Genomic DNA, 13260 nt, shown 5'->3' on the forward strand with positions numbered 1-13260 from the left:
AGAGTGGATCCAGTGGTCATCTTCTTTCCTCTTTCCTCTAACACCAGCTATTTGATATTCTCTTGGGTAGCAACCCTTCTGCATTCTCATTTGTGTGAGGCTGAAGTTGTGGCCACAGTACTCTGCTAAGCAACAGCCATATGACCTGTAAAGGCCAATGAGAACCAGCCCTGGGACATCTGCTGAAATTATTGGAAGAGAGAAGCTCTCTTTCCACTGGGATCCTGGAATGACTGGTGTCTATATTGCCATTGTGGGAAAGAGGTGGCTTGAGAATGAAGTCAACAGAGAAAAAGGGGATCTGGGGGATAGAAAGAGTCCTGATGATAATATCAGAGAAGCTGGTCCAGCGAAGCCTAAAGACAAATCTAATTCTGTTCTTCTTAGTTACCTGAGCACATAAATACCCTTGGAGACTAACTGCAGTCTAAGTCAGGTTTCTGTATGTTATAAATAATAGTATGGGTGTTTCCAAATCCCTGCAGGCTTCAATCTCAGGTTCTGAATGAAATCCCAGTGAAGTCAGCCTACATGACAGCAGTCATTCTGAGCTCTGAGTGTATGCTTTCTCCCTGGATCATTCACCTGAAACTAGCTGCTTTCTAACCTATGAGAAAGTTCCCAGGCTCCCTGAAGCCTGAGACATCCCTACAGTCCAAAACTCCTGTCAGAATGTTAGCAAGCTACACTGTTCAGGTTAGCAGGGTTTCCTGTTCAGGGCAGGATTTCCCAATGTTTGTTCATTCTTAAAACAAACAAAAAATATCCACCCTTTCCCTTGACTGCAACATTCTCCACACCCCCTATTTGTGTCCATTCCTTAAATAGGTACATGTGTAGGATAGAACTCCAAGGGAATGAAGTGAAATGGGACAAGGGTAAAACAAAAACCACATAAAAATGGGAAAAGTACAACAGAAAACAATCTAATCCAATAACATGCTGCATAATAACAATTCCAATTATACCCACTTACTTCCAGCCCTGACTTTGTATGAGGAATATACTTAGATAATCCCTTAGAGATGCCTCTAAAGGGGGTTTGGTTTGCTATACAACAGTGTCACTAAGTTTTCTTTAAAAACTAGTACTCCATGTCACTGGTACACAGAAAAATCAGTATAGCCTGCAGGGAATTTAGCATCTAACTGGCATAACTCATGTCCTGAGGGTACAACTCAGTATTGCCCACTGCCTGTTCTCTTTCCCTCTCTCCCTCTCTTCCTCCCTGCCTTCTTTCTTCCTTCTTTTTCTCTCTTTCCTTCCTTCTTTTATCCCAACAACCTGGAGAAAGAAGATCCAAGTTGGGACACTGTGTTTGTACGTATTTCTTTTTTAAATGTAACATCCTTATAAGATCCCTATAAAGAAGGTACCATTCTTATTCCCACTACCAGATGAAATATTCATCAGAAAGAGGATTTGAACACAGGCAGTCTGACGCCAGAGCCCACACTCTTAGTCACATCTGCTTAACCACATTGAGAAGAAGAGAGAAGTGGGCTGTCAATTTAAGGAGCTTCTGGTAGGCAGAATAATGCTCCCTCCAAAATGTCTACACTTCATGCCCAGACACTAGGCCTATGTTTGGTTACATGATAAAGAATTAAAGTTGTAGATGGAATTAATTTTATGAATCAGCTGACATTAAACAGGGAGATTATTCTGGATTGTCTGGTTGGGCTCAATGCCATCACAAGGGTTCTTAAAAGTGGGAGAAGGAATTGAAAGAGAACCAGAGAGATGTCAGCACGAGAAGGACTCAACAGCTTTAATGATGGAGGAATGGCATCATGAGCCAAGGAATGTGGGCACCTTCTAGAAGCTGGAAAAGGAAAGGAAATGGATATTCCCCTAGAGCCTCCAGAAAAAAATGCAGCTCTGCCAAAACCTTGAGTTTAGCCCAGTGAGACCTATGTTGGACTTCTAACCTAGAAGTTTCTAACCTACAGAACTGTAAGATCATAAACTTGAAAAGTAAATAAACATGATACTAAATTTGTGGCAAGTGGTCAAGGCAGCAACTAGAAAATTAATCCTGAGGTTAAGCTGGTCAGGCCTGAGGAGGAAGTACCTGTGAGAAGCAACAACACAGACACCCAGAAGCCTGCCTGTCCAAGAGGAATGCAGGGATTTGAGATGGTAAGGAGTGAAGAGAGGGCCTGGCAGTGGGAAACCCCTTTCCTTTCCCTACTATATCCTAGGAACTCTCGGGAAATTAGTATTCTTGATACAGAACTTGATTTAAAAGAACCATTCAGAAATGTATGTGTTCGGCTTTGTTTCTGCCTTTACCAATTACTGGGTATTTAGCAATATCTGTATAAGCAACTCCCTTTATCCTTCAAATTCAGGGAAAAAAAAGTGGAAAAAAGTAAACCAAACCTTTAACATGGTAGGAAATGCAACTGCACCCCTACTGAATCAAATGAGCATCATTATTTGTTCAAATTCCAAAAAAATGTATGATGCTTAGGATTAGACCAGGTCCCTTACTATTGAGGTTTTGATTTAAATTCAATACCCCTGCAAGGTACTTAGTCATGATTAATTTATACTTATTAATTTATACTTACTGAATTCCACATGGGAATAGTAAAAGGTATTAGATAAACTTGGCATCTAGAAGTGCAGAATCAAATAATTTTAAGGGTAATATACCCCTAGAGGGTATTTATAACTTTACAGCAGCCAGGTGACCTTAAATAAGAAGGTCCTTAATGATTGAAATTTGTACATAATGGAGAACTAGTCAACCCCACAGGCATTTCTCTTGTTTATGAAAAAGGCACACTAGGCCAGGCGTGGTGGCTCGCACCTGTAATCCCAGCACTTTGGGAGGCCGAGGTGGGTGGATCACTTGAGGTCAGGAGTTCAAGACCAGCCTGACCAACATGGCAAAACTCTGTCTTTACTAAAAATACAAAATTAGCCAGGCGTGGTGGCAGGTACTTGTAATCCCAGCTTCTTGGGAGGCTGAGGCAGGAGAATCGCCTGAACCCCGGAGGCGGAGGTTGCAGTGAGCCGAGATCGTACCACTGCACTCCAGCCTGGGCAACAAAGCCAGACTCTGTCTCAAATGAAAAAAAACAAAACAAAACAAAACAAAAAACAAGGCACACTAAAGTCATACAGGGATTAAGTTAACAGCAATCTCCTAGGTGACCAAGGGGCTAAGATACGGGCTGGTATTTCTTACCACTTATAAGTGGGCTGACATAAAGATCAAAATGAACCCTCTAAACTGCCCAAGAACTGGAATGTACTACGCTAGTAGCTGTCTCCCTGGATTATAACTGCACTGAGTCAGTTGGTAGAATGAGGGCCTGCATGTTACCACTGATGGAAACTGAGCCCTATTTACCACCATCAGCAGCCTCCAACTCTGTGGGCTGAAAAACCACTTATCCCTCTAGCCACTGGTCACTGTCCAGTCAGATGGTGAAGAAATGGCACTACTACTGTGCTTTCTTTTTCTTTCCTAACCCAAACATGAAGCCAGAAGTCACAAAACCCAGTGTCTGCAAGGCCAGGCAGATAAAGTAAGTGCCGTGGGTCAAGTGTAAGAAACACAGCACTCTTGGGCTATCTGTTTCCACTTCCGATAAGGCATGGATACAAAGAAGTATAGCTCTTCTTGTAAGAAGAAACAACAAAAAGCGGGACAATACTTGGCAACCAATGGCTTGCCTTTGAGTTGTGCAGCCATAGGGAGTGGTGGGAACAGTGTAAACACAGTCATCACATGGCTATGGCAAATGGGTAATGATTGCTCTTCAGCTACATCCAATTACAGCCACATGGGAATGTGAGCCCACTGTGGCCAGATCTGATTTTTCCAGACAAAGCCAGAAATACAAACTTTTTTGTGTGACATTTAACGATTTTAAATGTTGGCCAAAAAAAAAAAAAAAAAAAAAAAAAAAGCCAAACCAAAAACGTCATGAATTTTTTAAAACTACCCTATAGGCAAAATAAAAGCATACGTTAGACTTGGTACATGCTTAAGGAAAGGAAGTCGAAACCCTATTTAACTTCTAAATAGGGCAGTGTAATCGTTCAAATTTTAAGAGACAAGAGGTGGTGCACTCACACATACTGCGGTACCAGTAGGATGCCATGTCCTGCCAAGGGCTACAGATGCCCTCTGTTTCTGAAGGTAAACATCTTCTGAGGAGTGCCAACCCTCGGTCACTCCAGACTTTCCTTTCATCTGCTTTGGGATCACTCCAATTCCCCATGTCGCCTCCCTGACCTGGCTATTCTTAGCACAGTCACTGCAATTGAAACGCCAAGGTGCTGCCTGTCATGAGACACTAATGGGAATACAAACCCTCATTTCTGATGTTGTCGAAAATGCACTATTGGCCTGTGTCACAGGACGCTGATCTACTCAATCTCCCACAAATACCATGTTGCAGAATTTGTACCATCTGCTCAGCAAATTTCTAGCTCCAGAAACTGTAGTGTATTTTGATGAAGAAAACAAAGCAAAAGACTAACCAAATCACCCATCTCTGACATCTCTTTCAGTGAAATAACCAATCGGTTTGGAATATTTCTCCACGTAAATCATACAAAAGACCAGATTAAATCCAAATATATTAACTGCTGGAAGGTTGTAAATCAATAAGTCAGTTGATTTGACGAGTGGAATACTAACTTTGGCAATTTCCCCATAAGAACTCTTTGTCCACATACAATAATTACGGCAACCCATAATGCTCACAATCTCCAAGTAACAGCCTCCACACCCTTCAGAGCTGAGCAACTTGTGTGTACATGCTACCATCACACTCTGACCACTCACAAAGAATTCATCTTGGTCCCAGTTGATGTAACAGAACACTCCTTCAAAAGACTATGGACAGAGAGTCACCATCTGCAGGGCTTCTTTATTAGCCAGAGTGAGAGAGGCACAAAGCAGAGAAACTTGAGATGGAAATAGAAGGAAGATGGGGAATAAGGAGAAACTCTCCTGGAGCATACTCTGTAGAAGACAGCTGCTGATTCATGTAAATACAGGAGGACTTCTAGGTAATGGATGGAAATTTAACAATAACTTGTATTCTTGGGTAGAAGAACAGAGTTCCAAGGGAATGGGAGACAATAACTGCATGAAGTACACTTCCTCAGCCCTGGGGTGGGAGGTTATCTCTGGGCTCCAGGATGCATGGGGTCTTTATTTAGTACTTAGAGAATGAAGATAAGAGGAAAATAGCTTCCCAGGAAGAAGGGGAAAAAAAGGAAGAAAAACATAACTCCTCCTTTATAAGCATCCTAAGGGAGCACTAAGCCAACGTGACCAGTCTGGACACCCCTTCCCTATTCACCAAACACTACTACAGAGGAAGCCCTGGTGAGGGGGAGGTGTGGGACACAGGGACGAGGGGAGGCAGGATGCAAAAGCGATCACATTTCCTCCCAAGCAAAGCCAGGCCCCTGCTGCCATCCTGCAAGCTGGGGAACCCTGAGGCTTTCAGGGGCTTTTATCGTATTAGAAGCATTTTTCTCATCATAACCGAGACCTTTAGTATTGCATTAAAAAGATGGTTAATTTTCTTAAGCTTCCTTTTAAACACAGAAATAGGATTAGAAGGATAACACGCTCAGATGCAAGCCCATTATTCGATTATGTCTAAACCTAATCCTGCCTTCACCTTGGCCTGCAGAGTCTCCATTTTGGGGTTTATTGGTTGATAATGCCAGGGCTGTCAGATACTATTACTTGGGTAGTATCTGTTGCTACGTGCTCTTTCTTCTACTATCAAATGCAGAAAGAAGCCTTAAAATTGAATTACAGGAGAAGTTCTCAAAGCCTCATCATTTTTTGCACCCTTGTACCTATTTTCAAGGAAGAAAGAATGATCTGGGCCCCCAAAGAATGGGAACTTTGTTCAGTAGAATTCATTTCCAATAATGGTTCAGAGAAAAGCCTTATGGTGACAGGAACCCTAACCTTCCTTCCATTAAGCAAGCTTTCTACTCTTTCTTATTACTATAGATGAGGGAAAGTGGTATTGACGTTGATACAAAGATCAGAAGTCCCTACAGGTGACCATTCTCTGTCTCACTACTTTTCATATTTTACTGAAGTTATCTGTCACATCTTGTTGATACCCAGTGACTAACACCATTTCTGGCTCAAAGCTAGTGTTCAGTAAATGCTTGCGTAACTTAACCAAGAATTCACACCACCTCTTGATTTCATGCAAGAGGGTACCCCCTCTTCTCACTGGTCCTCTCCATGGAGAAGTAAAAGGCATTCCCAGGTCCAAGTGTCTGTGAGTCAGACCTGTGATAAGTCCAAGCACACGGGTGCTACTCACCCTCCAACCCACTTCCCCATCTCTCCTCCCTAGCCCATCAACTTCTACTTCTCTTTACCTGTCGCAGTGGTTGCATTTGAAGGGCTTTGCACCTGTGTGTTTCCTGTAGTGCCTCGTGAGCTCATCACTTCGTGCAAAACGCCACTCACATCCCTCCCATGAGCACTTATAAGGCTTCTCACCTGCAAGAAGAGATGGAAGGACCGTGGTCAGCAGCAGGAACAAAAGGGATTACACCCGACCAGCCTGTGCTGCCTGCTGGTCAGGCTTGGGAAAGGGCTGTTTAACTCATTCCTGAAAGACTAGATTTCCTAACATAGTATAACACTGTCTTTTGGGTTTTTTCTCCAAGTCTCCTGGTGTTTTGTTTTTTGTTTTCTTTTTTGCTAACCTTCAAAAGTGGTTTCACCAGATCCTCAAATCTGGAGCTGTCATTTTAGTTCCCAGAGTCAGAGCATTTCCTTTGACTGGTGAAGGATCAATTTTTATTTATTTTCTATTCCCCGGAGCACTTTCACCCCCACAGTCCAGGCAGAAAGGAAATGTGCTATTTTCATCTGAACCACAAATGCTTCTAATTCTATTTTTCTCCAGAACCTACAGTCATTTGCCATTTCAGGCTTTTTAGTCTTCTCCCTCCCCTTCCCTCCTACCACAAGCTGCAGCCAGGTAGCTGACTGACAAAGCAAACAGCTTAGGTCTCCCAGAGCCACTGTTCCCTCCAGTAAATGTGATGGATGGACAATGAGGAGAAAGGTCTACAATTTGAGAGTAAAACAAAAATCACTTGACAATCCCTGGCATTTATGGAAAATACTATCACAAAAGTCTGAGTTAGGAAGCTCATAGCCTAACAACTGCAGAGTGTTCTTATTAGAGAATAATATACATTATTGTAAAATATTTTTAAAATCAATTTGGAGAGCAAGGTTTTAGCCACAGGGAAGCTGCTTATAAGCATGAAATTCAAACACTTGTGCTCAAGTGACCTTTTCACACAGTAAATACAGATGGAAGGATATGTAAGAGAAAGTACATGACTTTGCCTTAGACCTTTTTTTAACTCATCACGTCTGTCACCAAACATGACAAATATTTACCCTTCCAACTGTATGGTGGACTGGTTCCAATTAAAAAGAAAAATAATCTTTGGAAACCTGTGAAATCATGAAGCTGAGTTACTGAGCCCTATCACTGAGAGGCAGGTTAGTATGTGGTTAAGAGCTCTGAAGCCAAACTTCTTGGGCTCAGCTTCTAGTTCTGTCCTTAATTGTCTGACCTTGGGCAGGTTAACAAACCTCTGTGTGTCTCTGTTTTCTTAGAGATCATAATAACAGGTACCTCAAAGGGTTTAGAGAAGATAAATCAACACACATGCATATTATATATTAATTAGAACAATGCCTGGCATATGTAAGAGTCACATAACTAATAAACATTAAAAACTGCCAAACTCAAAATTTCAGGATACCTAGGTGCCAAAGTACTATGGCGTCCCATTATTTCCCCAGTTTTAAAAGCTAAATCTTTACTAGGCAGCCCTGAAGGAGACATTACCCAGGTACTATACTTGACCTACTTTCTTCTTTCCACCTTTCCCCTTCCCTTTAAACCTGACTACAAAGCATTCACAATTCTTTATTTGTATCACCTAGAATCAAACCAAACATGCTTGAAAATTTTATTTCATTAAATTGGTGCCCTAGTGAGCCACTGCTCTGTAAGACCCACAGAGAAGGGGAATGAGAAACACGGGCATTTCTTTTAAAGGGAACCAAGAGGACATGAAGGAGGGCTGGAGGCACAGGAGGAAACCCATTCAGTTTTGGAAACCAGGAAAAAAAGAGGATGAATCATGAACAGTGTTAAAAGTTCACCTTCTGGCTCCTTTAAGCCAAAAGTTTAGAAAAGATGTGCTGGCTGAAGAAAAGGTAGCCAAGTGGAGGTGCCACATAAACTTTGGAGTCAGCATACTTGGGATCTTGCTGAGTTCATTCCAGACTCTAGAACTCAGTATATTTGTCTGTTAAATGAGGGTGAGCTTATTAATAAACCCAAGTTTATAGTGAGGTTTCAATCAGTTGTACATAAGAAATGTTTGTTCAGCCTTGCACGCAGTCAGTATTCAGTTCCTGTCTCTACTCCCTTTCCTCTGCCTATGTTCACAGAGATTACCAGGAAGGCAGGCCCTGAAATTGCTGTCAATAAAAGCCTTCAGAGCTCATGGCTCCAGAAAGCCAAGTCTACAGACATTCTGGGTACCTGAAATATTAGAAATACAGAGTCTTCTAAGTTTTAAGTATTTTCTCAGCATATTGATGGAGAATGAATCCAAAACAGGGAGTGTTCTTTAGGACTGCTCAGAATGAGTAGGACACAGAAGGGGAAGTAAGAGATCCCAGCACCCTGCAAGCGAGACGTGTTAGCATCATGTATTTAATGCTGCTGATCACCCACTAGGCTCTGTTATCTCAAGGGGAAATCTGGCACAAACAAAAAAAGGAGAATGAGGCACCTAAGACTTTGGAAATTCAAAATGCCCTCCACCCATGAAGGCCTTCAAACGTAATTAAAACTAGAGGTTCCTGGAACCTTGGGGACCAAACACTTCCTAGAGGCACCTAGGAAATTCCATGAAATTCTGCAGCAACAAGCAGAGACATCTAGTCCCCAGAATCAATCCCATAATCAAACTGACTTGTCTATCACAGGCAACCACATTCTGAAGGACACAGGAAGGGCAGATAAAATGAAGAAGACTGAAGTGGACGTCTTTGGATATTTTTTCCCATTTCAAACTGTTTGCTTTTCCCCTTGCTGAATTCCCTTAACTAGTTTCATTTTGACAAATAATATTAAGGATATGGTTCTTTTCCAGAAAATGATAAGACTCTTAGTTACTTCCCGGTACAAACCAACTCTCCAACCCAGGAGCTATTTCAGTGTCGTCGTGGCTGTGTCCACTATTGAGAAACTGCAGATAGCTTGACTTAGCTCTGAATCTTATCACCTGACATTGTTTCCTGCTTGCAGCAAACACTACTCAGAATATTACTGAGGACAGGCTCCTTTGTGCCCTGATATTTTAGCCATGTTACTATTATAGTGATTTATCAAGCTATTTTTCCACCATCTGGCTAGTTTACTGACAAGTTGCCATTCCTACAAATACTAATAAAAAATTTAAAACAATCAAGAATGCCCAATGAAGGAGCAGTGCCTGAACGCAGAACTCAGAAATCAGAGAAGCAGAAAAAATATAAATAAAGAATTGGGAATATGACTTTATATTTAAGACACAGGAATTGTGGAGTTAGACTGGCCTTGTTTCCAGGTTCTATACCCACCTCTATAAACCAATTCCTACTGGAAAGGCAGGTCAGGGAAATTCTTCTGTCAGTATTTCCAGCATGGCCAAGACTGCATCTCCCTAAACACCAACAGCCACAGCTTGATCTTGGGGGGTGGACATACCTGTAGCCATGATACATTTGTTTTCATCCTTAAAAGCCTACCTGAAGATTTCTGCTCATTTCATCAAAGGCTGAATTTCTTTCTTTATAAAAGAAAAAAAAGAAAGGCTTTCTTTATGAGAGAGAGGAAAACTGCACATCAGTGGTACCGGAGCAGGTTTCATGCAAAATCAGCTCTTCTCTTCCACTCTCCCTTCTTTGACTTTCCCTTCTCTCCTTCCTCCACTCCAGATACTTCTCCTGGGTATAAAACAGAAACTGTCATGGCCTTGCACAACACTATGCTGTATTGCACTTGGAATGATGCACACTGTTCAGCTCACTGCACCTCTAGAGCGAACAAAAATGCTCAAGAGTGGTCTATGTGAGACAGATAGATGGAAGAGAGACTTAAAAACCCAGGACTCCAGTCCAGGAAGGGCATGCGAGTGAAGGCAAGGACACCACCCAGAGGGTGGGTGAGGCAGTGAGGCTGTGTCCCCACAGCTCACAATGCTGGAGGCAGAGGACACCCTCAGGACCTCCCAAATCTCAGCGTGAATATTAAGAACCACTTTGTCTGGCAACAACCCTAGGATACTTGCTTCCCTGGGGGAGTATATGCCACCTCAGAGATGACAGTAAGTCTCATCAGGTGAAAACAGACTTACAGCCAGATGAGGGCTCGTAAGGAGAGGTGAGGGTGCTTGAGAAACAGGACTGACATTTAGAGAGGTTAAATCATGTCAAGAACTCGCGTTCTCCCACAAAATTCATCTGAAATGAAATGTGGTCTAAACCAGTGTGACATTTTGTTAGTTTCTTACAGGGTCACTCTCCATATATCGTGATCATCAGAATTGACTGATCAAAAAACACTGCCATAAATACTTTTTGAGCATGCATCTATGATATATGTAGGCTTATTCATGAATCACACAGATGTACTAATGTCTTATTAGGATATTATAAAATATATACTCAATAGACCAATTAAAAGTGAGAATAAATTAAATATAAATAGAAGTCATACATATTTCTTCTTGCCTTCAAAAAGACTGTGTTGCACAACCCTACTTCTGGCCACTGCCCTGTAGGATAAATAAAAATAGCTTTGCTCTCAGCCCCACCATCGCACTGGTCTTAGGGCTTCCATTCATGGCTCCTACAGTCTATTCTACTTACAACAGTCAAAGCAATCCTTTGAAAATGTAAATCAGAGCATGAGTGACTCTTACAGGGGGACTTTGTCTATATATTTCCATATAAATGGTCTCTTTGACATCCACTGGATTTTATGCATTTAAAAACATTATTCTGCAAAGGGTTCCACAGGTTTTGCCAGACTGCCAAAGACATTCACCCAAAAAAGGTTAAGATGAAATTAAAGTGTAAATGTTCCAATGGCTTTCTATCGTTCTCAGAAAAAAAGTCAAAAGCCAGGCAAGGCTCTATAGTACAGCCTACATGATCTGGCTCCTGGCTACCTCTCCAGTATCATCTCCTGCGCTCCCCTCCCCGATTCACCACATTGCTGCCCTGCCTGCAGGCTCCCACCTCGAGGCTTTTGCACTGGCTCCTCGCTCTGCCTGGAACACTCTTGCTTCCTCACTTCATTCTGGTCTCTGTCTGAATGTCTCCTCCTCTTTGAGAACTTCCTTCACTATCCTCTGTAAAACAACAGATTCTGTCACTTTCTCCATAGCACTTAATTACTTTGAAATGAAATTGCGGCCGGGCGCGGTGGCTCACGCTTGTAATCCCAGCACTTTGGGAGGCCGAGGCGGGTGGATCATGAGGTCAGAAGATCGAGACCACGGTGAAACCCCGTCTCTACTAAAAAAAAATACAAAAAATTAGCCGGGCGTGGTGGCGGGCGCCTTAGTCCCAGCTACTCGGAGAGGCTGAAGCAGGAGAATGGCGTGAACCCAGGAGGCGGAGCTTGCAGTGAGCCGAGACTGCGCCACTGCACTCCAGCCTGGGCGACAGAGCGAGACTCCGTCTCAAAAAAAAATAAAAATAAAAATAAAAAAATTTAAAAAAAGCCGGGCGCGGTGGCTCACGCTTGTAATCACAGCACTTTGGGAGGCCAAGGCAGGCGGATCACGAGGTCAGGAGATTGAGACCACAGTGAAACCCCGTCTCTACTAAAAATACAAAAAATTAGCCGGGCGTGGTGGCGGGCGCCTGTAGTCCCAGCTACTCGGGGAGGCTGAGGCAGGAGAATGGCGTGAACCCAGGAGGCGGAGCTTGCAGTGAGCCGAGATTGCGCCACTACACTCCAGCCTGGGCGACAGAGCGAGACTCCGTCTCAAAAAAATAAAAAATAAATAAATAAATAAATAAAAAGAAATGAAATTGCATATTGCTGGAGTGTATTTATAGTCTGTTTCCCTCACCAGAGCATAAACTTCATGCAGACATCCATTTTGCGCTGATACCAACAGCACTAAAGCAGTGCTTGACTCAATCCTGTCCAATACATTAAGTGAATTTAACAAAGCATCCCGATTTGCAACAAAAACCTGAGTACACCTAGAGGGGCAGAATAGCCTGTGTGATTTCCAATCCCTCACTTTCTAGGTATTAAACTGGTTTAAGAGTGGAAATGTTTGCTTGGTTGCTTAAATCTGACATCCTTCTTTTACATGGACTAAAATGTGGTAAGTTTTCCTTTACCATCAAGTATCACTTCTACTTCTTCCCTATCTTCCACAGCCTAAAAGATGAGGATCCTGAAAACTTCCTATAACCTAATCTCACACATAGGAACCTAGCCTCCTGAGCAACATCCCCTCTGGGAAGCAAAGTGCGTCATTTTATGAAACTCATTTGTAATGTTTATCTCTGAAGATGTATTTGAGAGAGCATAAGTGATATGTCAAAAGTACTGTGCTATAAATTTGCCTTTAAGATAGAGAGTGTAGCATAAAATATGAACACGTGGCAGAATCGTGCACTCAAGGTTTAAAATCTGTTGAAAATAAACTCACTAATACAAATGTTCTGCGTTCATTTCCTGATCCGCAAAATTTCAAATTCTTAATCCAAATTCTAAAGAGATTAGGATTTTGACCTGCCTAGATTTCTGTTAAGACTAATTTTACCTGTTTCCTTTTATTTACTTATTTTTTTAATGTGGTTCTAGACATTTAGGTATGTCAAGGTCCTAGTGTCTTGAGGACTTGGATTAAGAATTTGGAAACTCTGCAGATCAGGAAATGGAAAAGAAAACTGGAAAAGAGGAATACTTTGCAATGAGTTAATATTGCTGCCTAGTACATCTAGAAGAAATCAGCAAAGACCCATCAATTGCTTTCACATCACACTCAGTCGCACTAGAGAATTTAAGCAAGCTGGAGAATAAAGACATTGTAGAGAAAGTGTCACTAAGCTTTCTCAGCACTGGAAACAGAGTAACCGGTAAACTTCACTCCATAGCTTGTCAATGTCTTCTCAACGTGTAGGTGATGCAACTA

The 13260-nt window shown here is 42.1% G+C and overlaps 1 protein-coding gene across 13 annotated transcripts in view; it reads right to left on the minus strand.

Moving 5' to 3' along the window:
- The window catches only part of KLF7 (KLF transcription factor 7), a 473743-nt gene that overhangs the window by 6990 nt on the left and 453493 nt on the right, over positions 1-13260 (minus strand). For 10 of the 13 annotated variants that reach the window (XM_063645052.1, XM_063645051.1, XM_063645057.1 and 7 more), the window contains one exon: positions 6388-6511. The exons of 1 other annotated variant lie outside the window; for it this stretch is intronic. In XM_063645052.1, coding sequence (XP_063501122.1) covers positions 6388-6511 — 124 coding nt within the window. Of the gene's footprint in view, positions 1-6387; positions 6512-9681; positions 10043-13260 lie in introns of those variants that run through there. 2 more of the 13 variants (XM_063645055.1, XM_063645054.1) reach the window with 2 other exon arrangements.

This window comes from Symphalangus syndactylus, chromosome 8 (assembly GCF_028878055.3).
Source record: "Symphalangus syndactylus isolate Jambi chromosome 8, NHGRI_mSymSyn1-v2.1_pri, whole genome shotgun sequence".
Taxonomy (NCBI): Eukaryota; Metazoa; Chordata; class Mammalia; order Primates; family Hylobatidae; genus Symphalangus; species Symphalangus syndactylus.